This window comes from Talpa occidentalis, unplaced genomic scaffold, assembly GCF_014898055.3.
Source record: "Talpa occidentalis isolate TD23 unplaced genomic scaffold, MPIMG_talOcc4v2.1 talOcc4.15, whole genome shotgun sequence".
NCBI classification, from domain to species: Eukaryota; Metazoa; Chordata; class Mammalia; order Eulipotyphla; family Talpidae; genus Talpa; species Talpa occidentalis.
The window spans coordinates 20,724,826-20,750,009 of NW_023601543.1; the positions used below are offsets into that span (position 1 = coordinate 20,724,826).

Genomic DNA, 25,184 nt, shown 5'->3' on the forward strand with positions numbered 1-25,184 from the left:
TACCAGTATATTATAAAAGAATATAATTCAGGAACAGCCAGATGAAAAATATGCGTAGCACAAAAATATGGGGAAAGGACATGGAGCTTCCATGCCCTCTTCTAAGCCCCCCTCTGCAGTATTTCCACATGTTCACCAGCTGGAAGCTCTCCAAACCCCATCCTTTTGGGTTTTTATGGAGGCCTCCTTACACAGCATGATGATCAACACCACTGGCTTTGTTCAACCCTCTAATCACTTGTTTGGTTCCCCAGGCAACCTTCCCATCCTTGGGTTTAAATCCCAAGAGCTTTCTACATAAATCATTCATTAACATAACAAAAGACACCTCAACCACTCTTATCTCAGGAAAATTCCAAGGGTTTTAGGAGCTCTGGACCCTGAATGGGGCTAAAAGCCAAATACATAATTCTTGTTATAAATCTTAATATCATATATGGAAGCTCTATGTTTAACTTTTTGAAGAACTTCCAGACTGTTTCTCAAAGTGGCTGCATCATTTTGTATTTCTACCAGCAGGATATCAGGGTTCCAGTTTCTATACAACCCTCGCCAAACGCTTGTCATTTCACTTTTTCATTATATCATCCTAGTGGATGAGAAGTGGTTTGACTGTATTTCCCTAGTGACTAATGATGTCAGCACCTTTTCAAGACTTATAGGTTACTTACATGTGGCAGAAAGTAAGAAATCAGGAGATTGTTTTTTGTTTTTTTGTTTTTTTTTTTTTTGGGGGGGGGGGGGACCCTCGCTGGTGGCCAGGTGGAACGGGCACTGCAGAGGCTGCGGGCAGCCTCGCAGTTCAGTGCTCAACTGCTGCACCACCAGGGAGGCCTGAAATCAGGAGATTGTTGAGGAGGGAATGAGAGATGAGGAAATGAAGACTGCGAGGGGAAGACAGCTCCCTTTGGAGAAATTGAACTGTGGAGGGAAGAAAGTCATAGGACTGGGCCAGTACTTTGATCTTGCTCCTTTTGTCTCCAGACTTGCTGGCCTCTTTAGCCCCTTTCCTAAGTTAAACCATATCCTTTCTCTCCTTCCCTCTCATGCGCAATCATTCTGTTAAGTAGCTTTCACACTAAGAGTATGCTTTGCCTTTATGTGTGCAGATGGCAGAATCCCTTTAGAGCACAAGTTTGGGTGTCCTGGCTCCACCCCCAACCTGCCACTAATACTTCCACCTACCTAGAAACTAGGGGTACTGTGGTGAATAAGATAGACTTGGTCTTTGTCCTAATGGAATTTAAGTCTAGTGTGGGCAGGGGAAATATGAATCTAATGACTGAATGAATTACTTCTCTAATGATATGGACTCTGCAGTGGAGCAGAATGGGCAAGGTGCTAACCTAACCTGAGGGCAGGGAAGCTTCCTCCATTCAGGTGACAGCTAAAGTAATACCTGGGGGCCTCCCTGGTGTGCAGGGGCTAAAGTCAGCACTGTAAAGTTATCCGCAGCCACTGCAGCATGATTCAATCCCCGGCCAGGGACACACATGGCGCAGCAGACATTCCTGTCTTGTCCACTGCTACCCTCAGCAGTGTATTTCAGTAGTCAGCCTGTTCTGCTCCCACTCTGTCTCTGGTGAATCCTCTCACTCCCCACTCCCTGGCCTATACTCCAGTTCTTGTATGCATAAAAAATACAATCTTTTAAAAATAATAAAACTGGGCTCCCCGGTGGCGCAGCAGTTGAGCATTGGTTGCGAAGCGCCCACGACCTCTGCAGCACCGGTTCCATCCCCGGCTTCCCCAGCCACCGGAGGAGGGTCCCACATGGCAGCAGACCTCTCCTGCTGCCCGCTGCTCCCCCCAGCAGTGTACTCGGTCCTTCTGCCTGCTCTGCTTCCGCTCTGGCCGGTGAAACTCCACCCTCTGCCCTTCTACTGTACCAGTGCTTGTATAAACAAAACAAACAAACATAAATAAATAAAACATGCCTCTATTAAAAAAAAGAAGATGTGTACATATCAACAATGGAACATTACTCAGCAATCAAAAAATATTACCAAAAAAAAATAAATAAATAAATAAATAAACTAACACCTGAAGGATGAGTGGGAGTGGGCTGCATGAAGGGCGGCAGATGATAGAGAAGAGGCTGTGTGGAAGGACCAGCACAGAGGAACCCCAGAGTCCAGAAAAACATGCCCGCTTCAAGAAAAAACAGAGGACTGTGTGACTGGAGCAGAGTGAGTGGGGGAAGGGATGAAATGATTCTGGTGAGAATGGAGAATGAAAAGTTCTGGGACTCCAACCTGGTAAATTCCAGCAATTAAAGCCATAGGAGGTCACAGAAAACTAGAGAAGAGTGTTTCAAGGAGAAGGAAGTAGCCAACACTGGCCAGGTTAGCCAGGAAGTGAACGAAGAGAAAGACGTGCATGTGACAGATGGGAGGCCATCAGCAAAGGCCGTCGTGGACGCAACTGGGCTGGGGTGATGGAGGCAGAAACCAGAGAGTGGAGGAGAGATAAGAGGTGAGGAAATGGAGACACGGGAGGAGGAGAGCTCCCTTTGGAGAGGCTTGGCTGTGACGAGAAGGCCATGGGCAAGAAGGCTGGGGGAGATTTGAGCCTGTTTGTCACCCAAAAAGCTTGACTCTTTGTAGACACTCAGTAAGGTATGTTGCACCGAACTAAACTGAGGTGGAGCTTGAAGGTACAGGAGAGAGGCAAATGATGACTCAGGCCGGGGAGAAGGGGCTGAGAGCACAAATACTCTTGAAAGGAGACAGGCATACTTCTTCATGAAAATGAATGGAAAAGGGGGAGGCAAAGAGGCTGGGTGTAGAATGTAGGGTTTATTGGCTAGAATGGGAGGGGGATATTTCTGCAGAGACAGTCATGCATAGTTTAATGATAGGGACACTACTCTGAGAAATGCATTGTTGCTAGGTGATTTCATTGTTGTGTGATCAGCATGGAGTGTAATGACATGCCTAGATGGTAGGGTTTGCTATACACCTAGGCTACGTAGAATGGCTTATTGGGACCACTAGCATATATGTGGTCAGTCATTGACCAAAACATCCTCAAGTGCTGCATGACTGTCATAGGGCTAGGAGATGAAGCACTTGTATGCTTTTTATTCTCTTCAGAGGATTTCAGGCTTAGCTCTGACCCCAGTTTATGACTTATCTGGAGACCATAGATAAACTATTTAATAGTTGGTGGGTGCTTACTTCAAAAATTGTTTTTATTTCTTGGGCTAGGAACTAGGTAAGTCATGTTGAAAAACAAAATTCACAATTTTAGAGATCTAATTGGCTTTATTTAATGATTCATTAAATGATTCATGAATTGGGCAGCATCCCATGCAGATACTACTGGTAGTACTATATAGGCTTATACAAAATGGAGGGTCTTTATAGGCAGAAAAGGTTATGTGCAAAACAAAAGATTATTTCCATGAAACTATGGAAATAGTTTCATGGGGCAGTGAGGGGCAATGAGGGGGCTTTATGAAGTATCTGGCCTCACTGGCACTGATTGGAAACTCCAGCTTGATTGGCTTAGAATTGCATTTTTGGGAGAGGGTGAAACTAGTGAGATGGGGATCCATTGTGAACAACTCCATTTTGAAACCTTTTTTCCTAAAGATTTATTTATTTACGCATACAAGAAATGGGGTATAGGCCAGAGGTGCAGAGGGTGAGAGAATTCCTCAGAGACAGATGGAGAGCAGAACAGGCAGACTGACTGAAATACACTGCTGAGGGGAGCAGCAGGCAAGACAGGAGAGGTCTGATGTGCCAGCTGGGTCACCTCCCTGGTCAGGGATCGAACTTGTGCTGCAGAGCCTATGGATAACTTCATAGTGCTGAGATTTAACCACTTGGGCCACCAGGAAGGCCCTATTTTCTCCCCATTTTTAGAAGGCAGCTTGTTACAATTACGTCTAAAATGAAAGTATATAGATTATGAAGAACATTGACAAAGGGACCAACATCTCCTTTGAGGAATAACCACTCATCTGGCCCAGAAAAATATAACTTGCAATCACTGTGGACACAGGTTAGAGATGGGGCCACAGGTAACTACAGACCCTCCTGGATGACCTTAGCACTTTACTAGAGTTTCGTTATAAGAGGCCACAAAGCCCTTTCAATTCTTCCAAATAACAGTATTAGTTCTTAGTTCCTACTTCCTGTGTCCCAACTGTGTGCTGGGTGTTACACATACATTGTTGCAAATCTTCGGAACAACCCTACCAGGGAAATTGCATTGTTTCCATTTTGCTGCTGAAGAAACTGCAGCTCAGAGACCTGAGCACTTTCCTCAAAGTCTCTGATCAGTAGTAGAATTTGAGCCCAGGGTGGGCGGAGACATTTCCCCACACCCCAGAGACCACTATGTGCTGCTAAGATAAAGGTAGGGATGGGGAGGTGAGGTCCCAAGCCAGCTTCAACCTGAGCAATTTCCCATTTGTTACCTTTGCCTGTGGCACTTGGAGGTAAACTTCATGAGCAAAGATTATAGAGAAGGAAGAAAGTGTGGAAGCCGTTGCCCTCCACAGAGGTGTTTGAACTCCTCAGCTGAAGCGTGCCTTCTCCAGAAATGCTCCGTGTGCCAGTTGTCTCCCCTGGCACATCTATCCTCCACAGGACTGGCAGAGTGATTTTTCTAAAAGCCCATCATGTCACTCCTCTGCTTAAAAAACTTCTATAGCTCCCAGCTTACTTCTAAAATCTGTGTTCTGGGCCTCCCTGGTGGTGCAAGGGATTAAGGCACAGCACTATGAAGCTATCCGCAGCTACTGCAGCACGAGTTCGATCCTTGGCCAGGGAGCTACCCACATGGCACAACAGACCTCTCCTGCCTCGCCCGCTGCTCCCCTCAGCAGTGTATTTCAGTGGATCTGCCAGTTTTGCTCCCCGATCTGTCTCTGGTGAATCCTCTCAACTCCACACACTTCTGGCCTATACCCCAGTTCTTGTATGCATAAATAAATAAATCTTTACAAAAATTGACCATTTAAAAAACAAATAAATAAAATCTGTGTTCCCTTTTTAGCATGACCTACAAGCCCCTGACTGATCTGGACCTCCATCCACCTCTCCAGCTTTGCCATCAACTTCTCCCTAGCTTCCATGCTCTTGCTAAACTGGCTTACCTGCATTTCCAGGTACTTGCTAAGTACACCCATATGTACCCCAGGGACTCTGAGCAGAGGAACCTCCCCCTTCTCCACTGACCAACTCGCATTTACTCCTAGTGCCTCAGATCAGGCATGACTTTCCACCCAGAGAATTTTTCTTGTACCTTTCCACGGGTCAGGCCCCCCCTCCCTTGGTGCGGCACCCCTCCTCCCACAGCCCTGCTGCTTGCCTGTCACAGTCCTGCTTCTAACTATCTCCTTGTCTTGGCCAAATGCCCCACTAGAATGCAGATTTGCATCATCTGCTTAACTCAGTTTTGCTCCCCTGGAAAAAAGTTTCTCGGGGAATTTGTTCTTTCTCTTGGGGTAAGCATACCAGGCTTGCCTCGAAAAGCATACCAGAAATGCCAATGGCTTGATGTTAGGCATGGAGAGTTTTCAGCTTGGGAGTTTGTCCCCTGCAGCCAAACCTCAATTTTACATGGAGGAGGTAGGCTAGGCAATATCACATGATGAGAAAAATCTGTGGGGAAGAATCGCTGACTACACGAAAATTCTAGAAAGCTGCTTTCAACTCTTTTAGCTGACTTGGTTTTCATTTGGGAAAGAGCAGGGAAGATCTTGTCTCAGGTCCTCAATCTGCTAAGAGTTAACATGCTCAAGTTTAAATTTTTTCTGTGAAGTAGGGACCACTGTTATGTGTCCTTTGAATGCTGGGCAAAGGCACTCACCAGTCTTCCCTCCAAGCCAGCAGCCCATAGACTCAGCCATGTGGCAGGAAGGCCTGCCCAGACAGCCTTCATCAAGCCCAATGCACATTGGCAGCTGTCCAGGGGGAGACTGTGGAGCAGAAACCACAGTTCTGCATCAGTTAGCCAATTTCCATCTATAAAATGGGTACAGGGAGCGGAAAGCGGGTATTTATGGCCAATGCCAATACCGAATGCCAAAATCCAGGGACTGGTCATCCTCTTCCCTTCAAACATCGAAGTTCGTTGAGAGGAAAAGGAAATGATAAATTACACTGTGTGACTATGTTCAGGTGTAGTTCCTAGAGACATGGGGCCGGCTGAAAAATATGAACAGGAAGGAAGATTTGGATCAGCTCATGGATGAGAGGAACTGAATGGGTTATTAAAGGGAGGTGAGCACAGAGGGGAATAAAGAGAGCAAATAGGAAGGCAAGGAACTTGAATGGATGGTGTTCCTAGACTGCATTCTGTGTGACTCAGTTTCTCTCTGGTGTCCAAGGGCTGGGATGGGAGAGCTGGGGAAGCAGCAGTTCATTACAAGGACTACAAGCCTCCAGGGATACCAAGCTACTTTAAAAATGTGCTGATCTGTTAGGCAGCAAGGACGTGGAGCTTTTGCTCGTTTGAGCCTGTCAACACTAGTATATTCCATACATTGCATGCGATTTGTATGTATTATAGATTGTACAATAAGCTGTATGTCTACTCTAAATATATAAGTGAAGTTTAAAACAATACTCATGATTGAAGCCCTTTGTAGGAGGAAAGTGCCAGCTGGGTGTGTCTCATTGGAGGGCAGATTTCAAGGTAACTCAGATGACTCACCAGGAAATATCAGACATGTACATTTGCGGATTTGCTTCTTTCCTTACTCTCCACAGACAATTGCTCTGGATGAGAGACTGTGCTGGAGATCAGGTGTAGACACCAAAGAGCCCAGATACAGGTGAACTGTGTGTCTTTATTCAGAGCCAAGGGGAAAGTAGCTTTTTCAGCGCACATGTGGCCTTTGCTCTGAGAGTGAGGGCCAGAACCCGCCCTGGGTCTGTAGCTGGTTGTCATAGGTTGGTGACCTTGTCCTTGCAAACTAGGGATGTTTCCCCCTGCTGGTTAATTAAAAAAAAAAAAGTAAGTCAAAGGACAGATTGTTGGGTGAAAGGAAAATAGATGCCACTTTAATGTGCTTAAGAAGTCATCGGTGATACAGTGGAAAAGGTACGGGTCAGGTCTGGTTGTGTTAGCAGACGGTTGCCAGGGACTGACTCTGCTGGCACAAAGTGAGTGGTTAATAGCCAAGTCAAGTCTACAGTTAGGTGCTTAGATGCATCAGTGGTTTACAATCTTAACTTATTCTCCTAGGAAATGTTTTCCAAAAAACTCAGAGCTTCTGCCTGCCCAGAAATGGATACTGGAAGCTGAAATTTGCCGCTGCAAAGAGGAACAAGTTCTGCTCCCACTCCTTAGCCTTACAGTTTAGGGATGCAGTGCTAAGACAGCTTGGTCTTTGCTCTCTGGCTCGCTCTCTCTCTCTCTCAAGAATGCTCCGGTCCCCGGATCTCCGGGTCGGTGGTGCCAGGAGACCCCGGACAGATACCTGAAACAGACCCGGAGGTGGTCAGCTCCTCGCGGGTCCAGCGTGCTTGGTTGTGGCCACAGCAGCGTCCCAGGTGCCGTCCCTTTGGCGGGACCCCGGATAACCCAGTCTCTGGCGATGTCTAGTCTGGGCTTGCCCTCAACGGTCCTGGAAGAAGGGGAATATATGTCGGAGAAAGCCATGAATATGCGGCACCCGCTTGCCAGTGGAGTCCTTCTTGCTGGGCGACGCCGCTGCTCTTGTATCCATGGCCATGGCGCCCATGGCGCTCTGGGTCCGTCGCAGCGGCCGTGCGGAGTCGCCGCCGCCGCCGCTGCTGTTGTTGTTGGCGTTGTTCCACGGGTAGCTGTCCGCGGGGCCCCAGTCCTCGGCCCCCAACAGGTCCCGTAGTCCTTGGGGCGCGTCGGGCCGTAGGTAGTGGCTGGCCCGGTGGCCGCTGTGGTCGCGGCGCGTGGGGTCAGCGCCCAGGGCGCCCACCAGCACCTTGATGACCATGTCGTGGCCCTGCATGGCCGCCAGGTGGAGGGCGTGAGGCCGCCGCTGCCCTGCACGCTCACGTCGAGCTGCAGCCCCCGGAGCCGGGCGAAGTCGTGCACCCTGATGAGGTCCTCGTGGCGCCCGTGCTTGGCGAGCCAGTGCAGCACCGTGTAGCCGCTAATAGGGTCGACCTTCAGCAGCAGCGTCGGCTCCGCTTCCAGCTGTTCCCACAGTGCCTCGATGCAACCCTCGGCGGTCGCCAGGATCCAGGCGTGCTCCGGGGCTCCAGACACAGCCTGCTGCCGCCTGCCCCGCTCGACCCTCCCAGAGACTGCTCCTCAGCGCGCTCCTCCGACGGCCACCCGGCGGGCGCCGCCCCCTGCAGCCCCAGCAGCTCGAGCAGTCCTCGCCGGCGCCCGGTGAGCGTCATCGTGCCGTAGAAGGAGGACTCCCGGGAGGAGGCGGCGGCGACGTGGCCCCGTACCTGCCCAGGCTGCCGGTGTCCCCTCGCGAGAGCCGGGGCTGCGGAGGCTTCCGCACGGTCTGCGCGGTGGGGACCTGCGAGGCCTTGGGTGCCGGCTTCGCGGCCCTTCGGGGCTGGGCCATGGTCGTGGAGGTGCCGCCGCGACGGGTCCAGTGTCTCGCGTTCGCTGCCCTTCCCGGGCCCCGCCGGGAGAGGAACTGGCGCTGGCGCGGTGGAAGGAAGCGGCTTGAGCAACTGGGCTCCGAGGGAGGGAGCGAAGGAGGGAGGAGAGGGAGGGAAGGCGCACGAGAGTGCAGGGAGGCCCCCGGCGCGCGCTGGCCTGCAGGGGTGCGAGCTCCGGCCAAGTCGCCAAGGCGAGCCCCTGCCGGCACCGCGGGGTCCGCGGCCACCTCAGCTGCCCGGGGCTGCCTGCGGCCCCGCCCCAAACCGCCAGGTGAGCCGGGCAGCCCCGCCTGCCAGGGAGCCGGCCGCCGCGGGCCGCGCGCGGGGAGGGCAGCGAGCACCGCCGAGCGCCTCCCGGAGCGGCCCCGCGGCCCCAGCAGCCGCGTTCTCAGCATCCCAACAACGGCCGGCTGATGGGGCTCTAGGGCGCCCCCTCCCCGGCGGGCCGACCTTGGCTGCCAGCCGAGGCCCCGCGGAGGAACGCGAGCCTTGAGCCCCAGGGCGCTCGCTCCCGCCCCCTTCCTCGGCCCTTCCGTCTTATCGCCTCAGGACTCTCTCGCGCTGCACTTTGTCCCGGAGCCGCCTTTGTCCGGAGTCTCGCATTCTCCGAAGGCGGCCGGGCGGCCCCATGTGACCGGACTCGCGGGCCCTGCCCTTTGGGTGGCCTTGACCTCCCCGCAGCTCCCGGGGCTGCCCGGGATTCCTGCGGAGAAACCCGAGAGCTGGGCTCCGGCAGAAGCCCTTCCAGGGAACGGAGAGGCTCTCCCCTGCTTCCTCGCGGCTCCCAGCAACGCTCTCCACCCTCTTCTCCCTGGTTCCCAGGTTGCCCTGAAGCTGCTGGTACAGGTGAATCTGAGTCCGCGGCCACGGAACCCCTGCCTGCTTCCGAGAAGCATCCCTGCCGTTCGCCGAGCAACCTGCTGATTTCGGTGAATTCAGAGCTCCGGGGCTTTTAAAAGAAGAGCAGGCTTTACCTTTTCACTCCTAACACTGGCCTCCTCTTTGCTCTTCCCTACCCTCATTAAAGGCACTTGTTACCTCCTTCCTCCCTCCCCCGCCCCCCACGTTAGGAGGTTTCTCAGTGAGTAACCAGTGGGAGCCATAGAAGGTTCTTGAGCCACAGTAGGACACAGCCAGTTCAGGTGGTGTCTAGGAAGATGATTCTTGGAAAGCCAGAGGCAAAAAGCCAGGAGACTATTTCAACAGACTAGCCCAGAAAGGATGGGGGCTCAGGCCAAACCAGCCCGCTGCCCTAGGCCCAACAGTGATGGGAGGTGACTGGTTTTCTGCCTTGGCCCTCAACTATTTGGAATCAGCTTTAAATATCTTGAGCTTTCCTTCATGACAACCTATTCATTTGTCAACCAGTTGTGAACATTCCTACATGCCAGACACCTGGCTTATAAATATAAATAACATTGTATATAACACAGAGGCTTTATATATGTTAATTCTTTCACTCCACAAGGACCTCAAGCACTAAGTGTCCTTACTATCCTCAGTCTGCCAGAGAGGTTAGCCCACTAGTCCAAGGTCACCCAGCAGGAAGTTGCAGAGCAGGTCTGTATGACACCGTAACCTTTGTTCTGGCACAGAAGGATTGCATTCAAGCCAGACTTATCAAGTGCAAAACAATCAATCAAGCCCCAGTTCCAGCTGAGTGCATGAACTTGTGCTAACCTGAGTCTATCTTGAACTTGCCCTCCTCTGCTTAGAATGCCCTCTCTCTGGTTCTGTCTAGTGTGGTTCTTCCCTGTCCTTCAAGGTTGGCTGCCATTTCCACCTCCTCCAGTAAGCCTCCTCTGGGGTGACTTCTTTCCCTCCCCCAGCCCTCTGTACTATTCCGTTCCTCTGGCTCCTGGCACTGACTGCTCTGACGTGCCAATTCAACTGTAAACTCCCTGATGACCATGTCATACTATGCTTGTGCATCTACTAGGTATGCAAGAAATGTGTTACTTGCTCTGGCTTAGCAGCCAGGAAAAATGTGATCGTGTGTGGATGGGGGAGGGCACCGTGCATGCACACATGTGTATGTGTGTGGAAAGAGGTACATCTGTAGCTGAGCCCTTATGACCACTCCCACATCCCTGCCCCAGCCTGGATCTGCAGGACACCAAAAGCAACTCACATTTGGTTTATTCATTAAAGGGTAGTAATCAGTGGCTGCTTCACTGAGCAGAGTAGCCAAAGTTGCCTCCCGGCCTTTGCTGACTCCTTAGCCACCAGGCCCAGGCCGAGTGGGCCCCAGGCTTTCAGGCTTTCATTTTCAAAATGAACCCTAACTGACAAGCAGCTACTTCCGTTGCTCTGGAAACTCCCCTCTGCAACCCCAAATCTGTAAACACCAAACCACACACATGCACACATACTTACAGAGGATACAAACAGCTGCAGCAATATTTTTTAATCAAAATGCCAACATGGTGAACTCAGGATGGGAGAATGCTTGGACTATTAATTTTCCTTGCCACTAAGCAGGCAATTCCCTGCCCGATCGCACTAATAATATCTCTGGTTCCAGTTCAAAGACTCAACAGGCAGTCGCCTGACCAACGCCACAGACCCATACACACGTGTCCTTGCTTAACTCTGTTGCCAGAGACTGAAGCCTCAGCACTTCCCCGCTGCCTTTCATTTTACTTAGCCAGTGATTTGTACCCTTGGTCACCAGCTGCACAGGCGGCTGGGTCCCCAGAACCACAACCTCTGTCTCTATTTCAGTGGAGAGGGTGTCTGAAATTTGATTCCAGGGAGTAGAAAATGGAATAGTACCCCCTCCTGAAATAAAGATGCAGTCACCTGGGGTGGCTGCTATGCCTCTTCTGAGGGATTGGGGCATGAACACCTCATCCCCAGCCTTTGGAAAGGACTCCCAAAGTTGGGTTTAGGGTATTTGCCTGGCAAATGGTGACAGCGGGTGTCTATTCCTAATTTTAGCTGCCTCTCTAAGGTTTTAAGGAGTTTGTTTATGGATTCTGGAACTAAAAGAGATCTTAATGTTTCCTTGGCCCAGATGTCATTGAACGGTCAGAGGATGAAGGCAGAGAAACTTCCAGCTGAAGTGTTAGACATACCTTGGAAATCAATGTCAGTGATGAGAGCAGCTCAGCCACAATATCATATTGGAAGTCAGTGGGGAATAATAATTGAGCTGCAAGTTTTATTCCACACAATTTCTTGGGAATGCACTCCTGGGGTGAAGCCCAAGGCACGATTTGGCTGGCCATACAGTTTGCCAATCGGACTTGTGGATTCAGAAAAATTCTCGGATGCAAAATAAGCAAGAGGGACTGTGTGGAATATGGGCAGTAAAGTTCCTCTGGCTTCCATAACCCTCACCCAGAGAGGGAGCAGGGAACATTCTAGATCGAAAATGTTCTCTTCCTTCCAAAGACCTATGCAGATATCATCACATAATTTTCAAAGACAGAGAAAACCACAGAGCGAAAGCTCCTTTCCACTGAGCAAGAGTGTATAAATGTGTGTGGGTACACAGCCAGATGTCACTGTCTCCACTTGCCCCCCCCCCTTTGAAGTGTCACGGCTTCACATGAGAGGAGCGCTGTGAAAGTTTAACATCCTGAATATTTTTCCTTATACTATAGAACAAAGCACATTTAGTAAACACGTTAAAAATTCTTTAACAGAAATTTGGAATGGTTTTTTTTCGTAGGCCTTCAGTAAAGTGTGATATACTTTTTTTTTTTAATATTTGTGTATTTATTTATACAAGCACTGGGTACAGTCAGAAGTGCAGGAGGGTGAGAGAATTCACCAGAGCCAGAGCAGGGAGCAGAACAGGCAGAAGGACAGAAGTACACTGCTGAGGGGAGCAGCGGGCGGCAGGAGAGGTTTGTGTGCCATGTGGGACCCTCGCTGGTGGCCGGGGATCGAACCGGCGCTGCGGAGGCTGCTGGCAGCTTTGCAACCCAGCGCTCAACCGCTGCGCCACAGGGGAGGCCCATGTGTGATATACATTTTAGGAAAGAAAATTATGATCTTGCTTTGGGAACTGGGTAAGCTTAGAACCATAGAAGGTGGTAGGATGAAGTTGAGCCATGAGACTATTGTTTTGTAAAATGACAGAGTGAAAGGCATGGGCAGGAAGCAGAGAAACCTGCCTAGGACTCGGGCTGCAAGGCATAACTTGGAGCCCAAGTGTCAAGGATGGGCCCTGAAGTGTGACGACAAAAAAATTTCCACTACACATTTTTGGGGTACTGCAATGGAAAGAATGTAAAGTCCAAGTATTACCACGTGGTGACACACGAGGGCGCTCTAGCCGATCGGCGAATGCGAAAACCCGGAAAGGTTGCACAGATTTCAACCTGGGGGAGAGAAAGTCATTGCGGGTCCTTCTGAGGTGAATTCAGGTTTCTACCCATGATCGGGCTGCTCACCCGTGGCCCTTAAGTAGATGTGAGGAAGGAGCTACAAGCATCAGGGGCTGTGGTGAGAAGGTCAGGGTGTCATCTTGAAGAGAGTGCGAACAATCTAGAGAAGGGAGGATGGTGAGCAGAAGAGTGTTTCCTTACTTTATTTGGCTGCTGTAATATGTAAGACGCGGTAATAATCCCTATGGTTTTGAGAGTGCTTTCATATTTCAAAAATGATCTCTTTGACCCAAGCATCGAGCCTGTGAAGCTTATAGAGAAGAGGGTATTTATATCCAGTTCACTCACAGGCTGAGAGAGGGTAAGTGCTTGCCCGGAGCCCCAGAGCTCAAAAGTGCCCATGCCTCTGTCACCACCACCCCAGTCACGTGGTATAGTGGTCAGGGACACCTCTCGGCGACAGTGTGTACTTAGGAGACATTGTCCTTGTTGTCTTCAGCCTTCCGTATCTGACACCCAGACACCCTGGACCCCAAATCACCCAATGTAGCCCTCCCTCATGATAAGGATAAGAGCTGCCTGCTAGTGTTGAGCACTTAGGTGCCGGGTGAGCCCTGTTCCTAGCATTAAGCACACATGATCATGCACCCACATCCATAGCAGCACTAGTCACTGCAGCCGAAGGGTAGAAACAACCCCAATGTCCATCAATAGGTGCTTGGAGAAGTAAAATGTGGTAGGTCCATGCGATGGAATATTATTTAGTTACGAAAGGGAACGAAGTACTGACACACATTACAACACAGAGGAAACGTGAATAACCGATACGAAGTGGAAGATCGCATATTGTCTGAGCCCATTGATACGAAATGTACAGAAGAGGCAAATCCATAGGTTAGTGTGACAGTGCGGGCAGGGAAAGGGGAATGGAGAGTGACTGCTAAGGGGCACAGGTCTCTTTCTGGGGTGCCAGAAATGTTCTGGAATTAGGTGATGGCTGCATAACCCTGCTAATGTACTAAAGCATGCACTGAAAAGAACCAAGGCATATACTTGCAAATGGTGAATTATATGGTATGTGGATGATATCTCCATGAAAATGTTATTTAAAAATTGTGTTCTCTCTCTTCATTTTCACAACTCTAAGAGATGGGGACTAATGAGAAAATGGGGCCCACAAAGTTCATCCATCATATTCACTCACCTAGTAAGTGGCAAGAGCACCTTCCAACTTTGCTGAATGCAAGACTCGTTCTTTTCACCAGGATTCAACATTACCTCTAATGCCTCACTCATAGAGAGGATTTTGTAAAAGACCACACTCACTGAGTGTGCCAACCACATTATGTTCGTGAGCTTGTTGATATTTAAACAAGGTAGATACTATTAAAGCTGTGGTCTCCCAACTTTTTGGATGGCACATTTGGCTAATAAAAATATTTTGAGGCATTCTCAATAAATGAATGTTTTGTAAGTTCAAAATGGCATATGACTCAACTCACATACAATTCCTAACGCATGCACCAAAAGGAAGAAACATCCTACCAAAAGGGAGAAAATATTTGCACACCATACATCTGACAAGGGGCTGATATGGAAGATCTACAAAGAGCTCATATATCTCAACAAAAAGAAAACAAATAACCCAACTAAAAAATAGGCAGAAGAGCTAAATAGCCACTTCTCCAAAGAAGACACGCAGATGGCCAACGAGCACATGAAAAAATGCTCATCATCACTTACTGTCAGGGAAACGCAAATCAAACCCCAGTGAGATACCACCTCACACCTGTGAGAATGGCTCTCATGGAAAAGACCATAAACAACTAATGTTGGTGAGGGTGTGGAGAAAAGGGAACCCTCCTACACTGTTGGTGGGAATGTAGGCTGGTCCCGTTCCTGTGGAAACAGTATGGAGGTTCTGCAAAAGATTAAAAGTAGATCTGCCATATGACCCAGCAATTTCACTCCTAGGTATCTACCCAAAGAATATAAAAAAGCACTAACTTGAAGGGAAGCTTGCACTCCCATGTTCTTTTCAGCTCTACTTACAATAGCTAAGATATGGAAATAACCTGAGTCCCCAAAATGGATGACTGGATCAAGAAGATGTGGTATACACACATGATAGAGTACTACTCAGTGGTCAAAAAAGATAGACTCAGGCCAGTGGTGGCAACATGGATGGAACCGGAAGGGATTATGCTCAGTGAAATGAGTCAGAAGGAGAAAGACAAATAGTAGAAGGTGTCACTTATATGTGGAATGTAGAGAAACCAAACAAAGGGTGAGATAAAGTCAAACTTAAAAACCAACCTTTGAAAGCTGACGATAGAACTGTGGCTTCCAGAGCGGGGAGGGGCGTGGGAGGGGTGAAAACAAAGCAGGGAAGGAGAACAATGGACTATGGTGGTGGACTGTGGGTGCTTTGATGGTGAGGTGCACTAAGGTAAAAATACCTAAAGGGGGGGACCTTATACTTCCAAAATACAAATAATGATGGAAGGGATCATGCTCAGCGAAATAAGCCAAAAAGAAAAAGAAAATACCGGATGGTCTCACTCATAGCAGGAATCTAGAAAACTTAAATAAGGGACCAGGAAAATGAGTAACTATAAGAAAGTGAAAATCAAAATCAACAAAAAACTATGAAACAGAGACACTTTTGGGGAGGTGGAGGGTGGGAGGGGAGGGATTGGGGTCAGAATGGGGGGTTGCAATTGTATGGGGAATATAAAAATAAAATTTATTATTTAAAAAAATAAAAATAAATAAAAAAATAAAAGAAAAAAATGATGTAAATCAACAGTTCCTCAATAACATTTTTTTAAAAGATTATTTATTTACACAAACATTGGCTACAGTCAGAAGCGTGGGAGGGTGAGAGAATTCACCAGAGCCAGAGTGGGGAGCAGAACAGGCAGATTGGACTGAAATATACTGCTGAGGGAGCAGCGGGCAGCAGCAGGAGAGGTCTGCGCACCTTGTTGGACCCTTGGCGGCAGGGGATCGAACTCCCGCTTCCGGCGCTGCAGAGGCTGTGGGCAGCTTCGCAGCCCAGCACTCAACCGCTGCACCACCGGGGAGGCCCGCAAAAACTATTTTGACTCATCAAGATGTTACTTTTAATACAATTTTTTTTCCCCACAGAAGGTGACTGCATATGCTTCACTTTCAAAAAAAATCTTGGGTTAACACTGCAATATGGCTGTGCCACGGTGTGATTCTCAGATGGTTTATTTCAGCACTTGGTTTCAGTGGCTGTCGTAGAAGAGAAAGATATCTCAAAAAGATACCCAGCTCCGAATGCAGACAAATTCCAGTGGATGGACTTTCTACATCAAGATCCTCACTGATAATTCCACCCAGTAATGATGCAAAGGTTTTGATGAAATTCAGCTGATGAACAGTCAGTTTTCCTGATGCTGATCATTTGTTCTTGGAAACCAGTTGCCCCTTGTTGCACTTTGGTGTTTTTAACAAACCACAAAAACTCGACATTTGAAAGGTTTGAAAACAGGGTAGGGATTTTCAGTTTCAGGTTTTTAAGTGTGCAGATATGAAAGGTTCTCTAGGTACATAACTTAACATTTTGGCAATAAAATTACATAACAATGAAAATACAAATATCTGTGTACTGTGTTTCCTTCAAAGGCAGTTACTCTTTCAATCATGGTTGAAATATCAACTTTGACTTGAAGAGCAGATGTGGTATATGTACATGATAGAATTTTACTCAGCTATAGAAAAAGATGAAACTTGCCATGTGTGACAACCCAATTGGAGCTGGAGGGATGATGCTAAGTGAAATAAACCAGAAGGAGAAAGACAAATACTGGATGATTTCACTCATATGTGGAATATACAGAAAAAAGGAATGAGTTTTTTGAACTAAAAAAAAAAAATCATGGGCCTCCCTGGGGCACAAGGGGTTGAGCACAGCACTGTGAAGCTAGCCACAGCCTCTGTAGCACGAGTTCAATCCCCGGCCAGGGAGGAGACCCACATGGCACAGCAGACCTCTCCTGTTTGGCCCGCTGCTCCCCTCAGCAGTGTATTTCAATCAATCTGCCTGTTCTGTTCCCCACTCTGTCTCTGGTGGATCCTCTCACCACCTGCACCTCTGGCCTGTACCCCAGCTCTTGTATGCATAAATAAATAAATCTTTTTAAAAATTGAAAAATAAAAATAAAATGAAAGAGCCTGATCATCACCATGGGTCCTTCTGTGTTGTGGATTTCCAGCTCCTCCTTCAGAACATCCATCAGTGATCATCTTACAAATGAATCGAATGAGGGTGCCAGTGTCTAGCCAGCCAGTCAGTCAGTCAGTCAGTCTGCCTGTTCTGTTTCCCGCTCTGTCTCTGGTGAATCCTCTCACCCTCCCACGCATCTGGCCTGTACCCCGGTTCTTGTGTAAATGAATAAATAAATCTTTAAAAAAATTAATTTAAATACAATTTCTAATATTTTCTCTCCATACCTCAATGAATCATCTTCCAACCACTTTGGAAATAACAGATTTATTGTCTAAGTTCCATTTGTAAAGTAGAGCCAATAATCCATTGTCCGTGTTCCTTCTATTATACCAAATGATTCTAGCTGGTTCAACAACGTGTAGTTTTGCATTTCAGACCCTAGCATGGCGGGACACTGCTGAATCTTATTCTCAAACTCAAATGTGACAACTGGGGGTATATTTCCCTGTAGCAGAATAGGGGTTAGGATTTAAGGGTAGATTCGGGAAAAACTGGGATCTAACCACCAGTCAGTGGGCATTTGCTGTGTGTGAGACACGAAGCTGATGCTCAGTCCTCCTCACGTCTCCATGAGGTAGCAAAAAGCGTTCCCTCCATTGTACAGATGACAAGATGCAGCCTCTGGGAAGTGACTCACCCAAAACTGTGCACCTAGCAGGTGGCCATGCTACTAGCATTCTAAGCCAAAAATAGAATGACTCCTGAACCTGGGCTCTTAACCAACATGCAGTGTTGCCTCTAGTCCATCTACCTCATAGACTTGGTTACAATAAATGCACAGTAAGAGTGAGCCACGTGTCAGGCCCTGGGCCGCTTTCCCTGTGTGATATCTCATTTAATTCTTTTTTAAAGATTTATTTTATTTATTTATGCATACAAAAACTGGGGTGTAGGCCAGAGGTTTCGGGAGTGAGTGGATTCACTAGAGACAGAGTGGGGAGAAGAACAGGCAGATTGACAGAAATATACTGCTGAGGGGAGACAGGAAAGGTCTGAAGCACCATGTGGGTTACCTTCCTGGCTGGGGATCGAACTCATGCTGCAGTGGCTGTGGATAGCTTCATAGTGCTGAGACTGAACCCCTTGCACCACCAGGGAGGCCCCTCATTTAATTCTTACAACAGCCTCATGAGAAAGACGATTAGACATTATCCTCATTTTTCAGATGCAGACAGTAAGGTTCAGCAAGGTTCAAGGTGCCAAGGCTGCTAGCATGTGGCAGCTCTTCCACAGGGCATCTCTTCCGTTACTGCTTTGGGTAGGGAATGGGCATTATCTCTACAGAGCCAGCCTTTCTTAGGGAGTCCACTGTCCATGCTGTCTGCATCTTTTCACCAAGCAGGTGGAGTCCAGAAAGGCCCAGCTTGGTGTGATCTACAGGCTGATATCTAGGCTAAGAGAAGGAAGTGAGAGCTTAAAAATATTTACAGAAATGCATATTGCTAGGGTATCCAAGAGCCTGGTTCTTTTCCTTTTACAAAAGTATCATTTACAACAAACTGGAAAATTTTTATAAATCTCTCTTTCATCACAGATCATTTGAGAAGTACTGGTATAGAAAAATCCTGTAAACAGTGCATGCCCATAGTCTGTGGTTTTGAGAGCAGGAGTGGTTAAGTCAAACCTGGAGAGTGGTGAGTTGCCAGCAAAGAATTATGGGAATGGCTTGACTCACTCCAAGTTCAACTACAACGGCCTGATCTTGTTCCTCCGGGGAGGTTTTCGAGAAGAATGAGGTGATTGGCTTTAATCAAAAACGACGCAGGCTTTAAAGATCCAGCATCATTTTTATTTCAAGGGCTCCCTCGGTAGCGCTCCCATCAGCCATCTGTTCATCAATAAAGGGCATTGATGTGCCTGCTTCTGGCCGGGATGCCACTGCTGTCCTTAGTTTCGGGAGGCAATCCATCTCTCCAGAGATAGCTGCACCTGACCCAGTGAACTACTGTCGGGCAGGACAGACAGTGAGGAACTGGATTGTAAATTGAGATTTAGGGGACTAAGCAAGAGGTCAAGGGACATGACCAGACTCCAGCTCTTCCCTTTCTCCTTCTGCCGGTGCAAATGCTACATATCCCAGCTTTTCTTCCTCTAGGCAGCCCTGCTTGACCACTCTGATCCTAGTCCCTTCCCCTTCACAGAATCCTTGTAACTTACCACACCCATGTAGTATCCCAAGTGGTTCTTGTTTCGATTCTCCATCTAGGTTAAAGATCCTCAAAGCCAGCACGGGGAGAAAGGGCAGGGTTTAGCAATCAGAACTGAGGTATGACAAGAGGGGGGACTGGGCCTCAGGGCCAAGGAGGCAGCCCAGCTATCAGAACAGAGGTCTGAAGTCGAGGGTCCCCGGCAGTAAAAGCAACTCCAAACAGATTTGCAGTGCTTGGCTGGAGCAGCTGATGTCCTTCTGGTCTAGAATCTGGGGCAGGATTGAGCCTGCAATTGGAGGCTTGGTTTATCCTTAGAAAGTGACTCCAGCCACAGAGGTGGGGAGAAGCGGAGTCTGGCAGGCAGGCAGGCTTATACTGCATCATTCTTTTTTTTTTTTTTTAAGAGAGGCATGTATTTTTATTTATTTATTTATGTATTCATTTGTTTGTTTTGTACATGCATTGGGTACAGTCAGAAGCGCGGGAGGGTGAGAGAATTCACCAGAGCCAGAGCGGGGAGCAGAGCAGGCAGAAGGATCGAAGTACACTGCTGAGGGGAGCAGCGGGCGGCAGGAGAGGTCTGCGCGCCATGTGGGACCCTCCTCCAGTGGCCGGGGAGCAGCCGGGGATCGAACTGGCGCCGCAAAGTCCGCAGGCAGCTTCGCAACCCAGCGCTCAACCGCTGCGCCACCGGGGAGGCCCCTACTGCATCATTCTTTAGCCTGGCATTCAAAGCCCTTCAGTCTGATCCTGTCCCAACAGTAACAGATGACATCTGGCGAGCACATCTTATGTGACGGTCACTGTTCCAAGCTTATGTGAATCTTCAAGAAGAGTCTTGTGAGTAGGTTCCTTTATTTTTCTCATTTTACAGATGAGGAAATTGAGACGTTGAGATTCAAACCAGGGCAGTGTGTGACTCAAGGGCAATGTTAGCCAATAGCTCATATACTTAAATATTTGCCTGTGATCGGTGTCTTCAACCCCAAGGAATGGCTCACATGGTGGAGATCTTAGACTTGGGGGAAGCTCTAGAAGGGAGAGAATTCTGGCCTTGGGGGGTCTTTCCTGGTGGCACATTCAACCCGCCGCTATTCGAGCCTTACATTTCCCGGTGGCTCCTGTGTGAGACTACACCCACATCCTGGATGAAGTAAAAGAAGGAAGATGGGCCCCTGCTGGGGCTTGTGGCATCTATCTAAATGCCCCAAGACCTCCAGGCCTACGCCTCAGTGTCTCCATGGCCCTTGTATGTTCTCTTAGACATGGTTCTGACTTAGAAGAGTTAGATCTCCACTTGAAGTCTGGTTCTATTTTGTACTCTACCTCATTGTCGCACCTTTTGCTTCTGGCGATCAAGAAACAGGGACTGTGCCTTACTGGCATCCAGTCTGCTGTTGTGATCTGTGCATTCAATGGCCTTCGCGAAACCACACTGTTTTCACCTTCAGTTAGGGCAGGTATGGGCAGGACATCAAGATTGGCTTGCCAAGAACAGGCCCCCTTTGCTTGATGGGCTGGAGGTTTGGTCCAGGTTGGTAAAGGAGGTCAGGGGACCTCAAGCTGAGCACAGGCTCTCAAGAGAAGGCACTGTCCCTAAGTGAGCTCTCCCAGCGGGTGGCTAGCAGTGGGAGAGAACATTGCATCTGGTCCCAGTGCCATTGCTAATGAATCTGCAGGCTATTTTCTGTCTGCCTGCCACGGTTGCCAACCCCTCAAAGAAAAGGAAAAAGAACCTGGACTGGCAGGACACTTGAGGGATGAGGGTCAACTGCCAGCTAGGTGCTTGAGAACCCTGCAACCTGTAGCCCAGTATTACCTCTCTTGGGGAAGGGGCCATTTTCTCTTGGAAGTTTGGTGACTCCTTTAAGGCACAAGGAAGAATCTGCCCCAGTTCCACCACCTCTTCCAGTTAGCCAACTGGCATCATCAAGAGTTTGGTTCCTAGGGTCCCCTGGCAGCCAGTTTGGCAAGCACAGCCTGGGAAGAATAGTCACTTGATTTGTTTCCTGTCTGCCAGACGCTCAGAGCTGCTGGAAATCCATGCGGAGGCAATAACTCGACACGGTTTCATTCATTGTGATCCAGAGGGAGGACACACTCCTTCCAAAGACAGAGAGGGCCCACATGCCTGCTCCAGCCAGCGCGCAGCATTCACGCTTCTCCGCACATTTCAAAGTATAATTACATGTCGGGGCTGCCTCTCGCATCTCCTTCTGCGCTCACCTAACACTTGTTTCTCAGGGCTCCTGGGGACGGAAGAGTCTGTAAAGGAACAAAACAGATCAAACACATATGCAAATTTTTCATATTTATGAGTGAAAAATGAGTTAGACAACAGATTGATGAGGTTTCGTTACCAAGACAGGAACTAATTCAATTCCAGCTGCAGGAATGGGAGGACAGGGTCCAGAGCCGGGGTAAGGCGAGTGGAGGGGTGGGGGGGAGGTGTGGGAGGTGCAGGGGTGGGGTTAGGAAACTTGCTCTGCACAGGTATGGCCGTTCCTCACCTGGCAGGTTGTGCTCGGTTTATCGAGCCCACCTGTGGGCATAACCCTGGGTGAAGGGACGCCTGTTGACAAATGGTGGAAAGAATTGGGGCTGTTTGGCTGCAGGACGGAGAAGGCTCATGGGAAATGACAGCTGCCTTTAAAAATACTGAAGGAGGGCCTCCCCTGGTGGTGCAGGCAGTTGAGCGCCACACTGTAAAGCTGTCCACAACCTCTGCAGCACCAGGTCGATCCCGGCTGGCGAGGGTCCCACATGGTGGGGCAGACCTCTCCTGTCGTACCCGCTGCTCCCCTCAGCAGTGTATTTCCTCAGTCTGCCTGTTCTGTTTCCTGCTCTGTCTCTGGTGAATCCTCTCATCCTCCCGCGAATCTGGCCTATACCCCAGTTCTTGTATAAATAAATAAATAAATAAATAAATAAATCTTTAAAAAAATACTGAAGGACTGGTCCTTGGGTGAGAGGAAGGGGACTCAAGGCAGAGTAGAGGAGTGGAAAGCGTTGGCTTTGGACTCAGGAACCTCCAGCTGAATTCATGGCTCTGCAACTTACAAGGCCTGCTCCCTTTGTCAAGTCACTTGATCTCCGGGAGCCTCAGTTTCCTCATCTGTGCAATGGGAGCATAATAACTTCCTCACTGTGCCACTGAGGATTCAGTAAAGGGGGTCAGAAAAGAGTGCCTAGAATCTAAAAAGCACTTGGATACTTTATATTACTGGGAGCCTCTGTGGAGCACAGGATGAAGGCCAATGGGTGAAAATGACAGAAAGACAGATTTTGGCACAGTACAATTAAGGAGAGGTACTAGCCATTCATTATGAGGGTCTTAAAATGCAAATGACTGGTTTGGGAAGTAGCAAGTTCATCATCACTTGAGATGTTCAAGCAGAGGCTGAACAAGCATTTCCTGAGGACTGTGTGGAGGAATTCTTACATAGGGAAGAAAAGTGGAGTGTACCCTTTCTAAAGTCTTTTCCAACCTCTAGGGTTAATGATCTTACACTGAGTGTCTGCAAAATCTTGTTACTGTAATGAGCTGTCCATGCTCCACTTCTGCTTTGGACCCCATCCCCTTACCTACCACCGACCTTGCTCCAGCCATTGTCCCTGCTCTCCTAAATCATCAGTTTCCCCTCTTCACTGAATCTTTGCTGTTAGCACCCAAATATGCTGTTTATTCTCCAATTGAAGAAAAAGAAAAGCAATTCCTCTAGCTACTGCCCAATTTTTCTCTTTTCTGTTTTCAAAACCATTCAAATGTGCTATCTACATTTGCTGCCTCCTGTCTTTCTCCTCCAACCTTCTGTTTTACATACTCCAATCTGGCTTTTGCCCCCACTGCTCCGCCAAAAGTTATTCTCCTTGTGATCAACAACTTACATGCTGTCAACTCCAAGAATCAGTTTTCTCCATCCTCTTCTGATTTGTCCCATTGGCATCACTGATAGAGTTGACCTGTTCCTGCTCCTCCAGGATGCCACGCTCGCCTGCATTTCCTCCTATCTTACTGCTTTTCAGTCTTCTTGATGGGTTCCTTCTTATGTCTTGGCTTCCAAATGGTCGAGTGCCCCAGGGCTGTATCCTCAGATCTATTTTCTATCCAGACCCATAGTTTTAAATACATACTGGGCATGGTTCCTTTTTTTTTTTTTTTTTGGTAAGATTTTATTTATTTATTTTTGCATAAAAGAATTGGGGTACAGACCAGAGGTGTGGGGGGTGAGAGGATTCACCAGAGACAGAGTGGTGAGCAGAACAGGCAGGCAGACTGAAATACACTGTTGAGGGGAGCATCAGGAGAGACAGGAGAGGTCTTGTGCCATGTGGGTTAACTCCTGGCCCAGGGATTGAACTCAAGCCATTGTGATTCGGCATTCTTGGTGGTAGCGCTGAGACTTAACCCCTAGGCTGTCAGGGAGGCCCCGGACATGGTTGTTACCTGTAGACACTGGATAACTCCCACATTTATATCTTTAACCGGGACCTCTGTCTTGAACTTGGACCTGAATAACCAGCGGCCTCCTTGATATCACATCTGGGTGTGTAATTGCCACGTCATAACAACCAAATCCCTGATGCCTTCCTCCAAAATCTGTTCTCCCACAATCTTCATTATTTCAAAAATGGTTACTCCATGCTTTCAGTTACACAAGACCAAAGACCAAAAGACTTGGGGTCATCTTGTACCCCACATCCAGTTCACCAGCAAATCTTGTTAGCTTTGCCTTCAACATTATCCAGAATCCAGTGTCTTCTTAGCTTTTGTAAAACATAAACCAAACCATGTGACTTCTCTGCTCAGAACTTCTTAGTGGTTTCATCTTCAAAGCAAAAGCCAGTCTTCTCCACCAAGCATTCTTCTCATTGCTCACCCTGCTCCAGGGATCAGCTGCTCTCCTTCCATTTCTCTAACCTGTCAACCAAGCTCCTGGCCTGAAGTGCTCTCCCCCAGATATCTGGTTGGCTTGCTCATGCTTCTTCTTCAGGTCTTCTTGGTGAGGTCTTCCCTGACAGTTGTACTTAAAATTGCCATCCGACAAAATTTCAGTCTGGGAAAACAAAACAGTTCTGGAGTTGGATGGTGGTGATGGTTGCATAACAACGTGGATGTCTTTAATGTCATAGAATTTTTCATGTAAAAATGGTTAGGATGGTATATATTATGTTTTGTATATTCTACAATAAAAAATGTATGAATAGATCAACGGAGCAGAATAGGAGTCTAAAAGTAAACCTCATACATACACTCAATTGATCTTTATCAAAGATAGAAAGGTAATTAAATAAGGGAAAGAATAGTTGCTGCACCTCCCCCTGCAGTGACCTTTAGGGCTAACTGTCCCTAGGTCCGGCTGGGCAACCAGCGCGCAGGGGGAGAACAGCAAAACCCCCTGAAGACATACCTGCTGCACCTCCCCCTGCAGTGACCTCTAGGAATGGCTTTCGCCACGGTCCCTAGGTCCGCCTGGGCAACCAGCGCGCAGGAGGAGAACAGCAAAACACCCTGAAGCAGGGGAAGTACAGCGAAGTTCCCTGAAAAGACAGAAGCTTATCAAAAGATAACGACCACCAGGAACCACTACAAGAATGCTAAAAAACCTTATCCCGTCTTTCTAGAACTACAAACTTTAATCCCTTATTGTCTTTCTAAACTTCCTTCTTTCTTCTATAAAGGTCATTGCTTGTTAATTAAAAAATCATATGAAATCCTTAAAACAAGGCTGACTCAAATGAAACATTACTAAACCCTGTAATAATTAAAATATAGTTAATAAAAAATGCGATTATATAGTTTAAAAACAAAACTAATGGTCTATATACTTAGGAATGAGGCTGAGTCCAGATGTCGATCACCGCCCTGTTGGTG

At 48.1% G+C, this 25,184-nt stretch overlaps 1 protein-coding gene across 1 annotated transcript; it reads right to left on the minus strand.

Moving 5' to 3' along the window:
- Positions 1-7,541: 7,541 nt before the first annotated feature.
- LOC119246552 (ankyrin repeat domain-containing protein SOWAHD-like) lies at positions 7,542-8,524 on the minus strand. Its single transcript, XM_037512913.2, is given in 4 exon segments — positions 7,542-7,965; positions 7,968-8,198; positions 8,201-8,398; positions 8,401-8,524. Coding segments are annotated over 4 exon segments (939 nt in total). The 3' UTR covers positions 7,542-7,579.
- Positions 8,525-25,184: the final 16,660 nt, after the last annotated feature.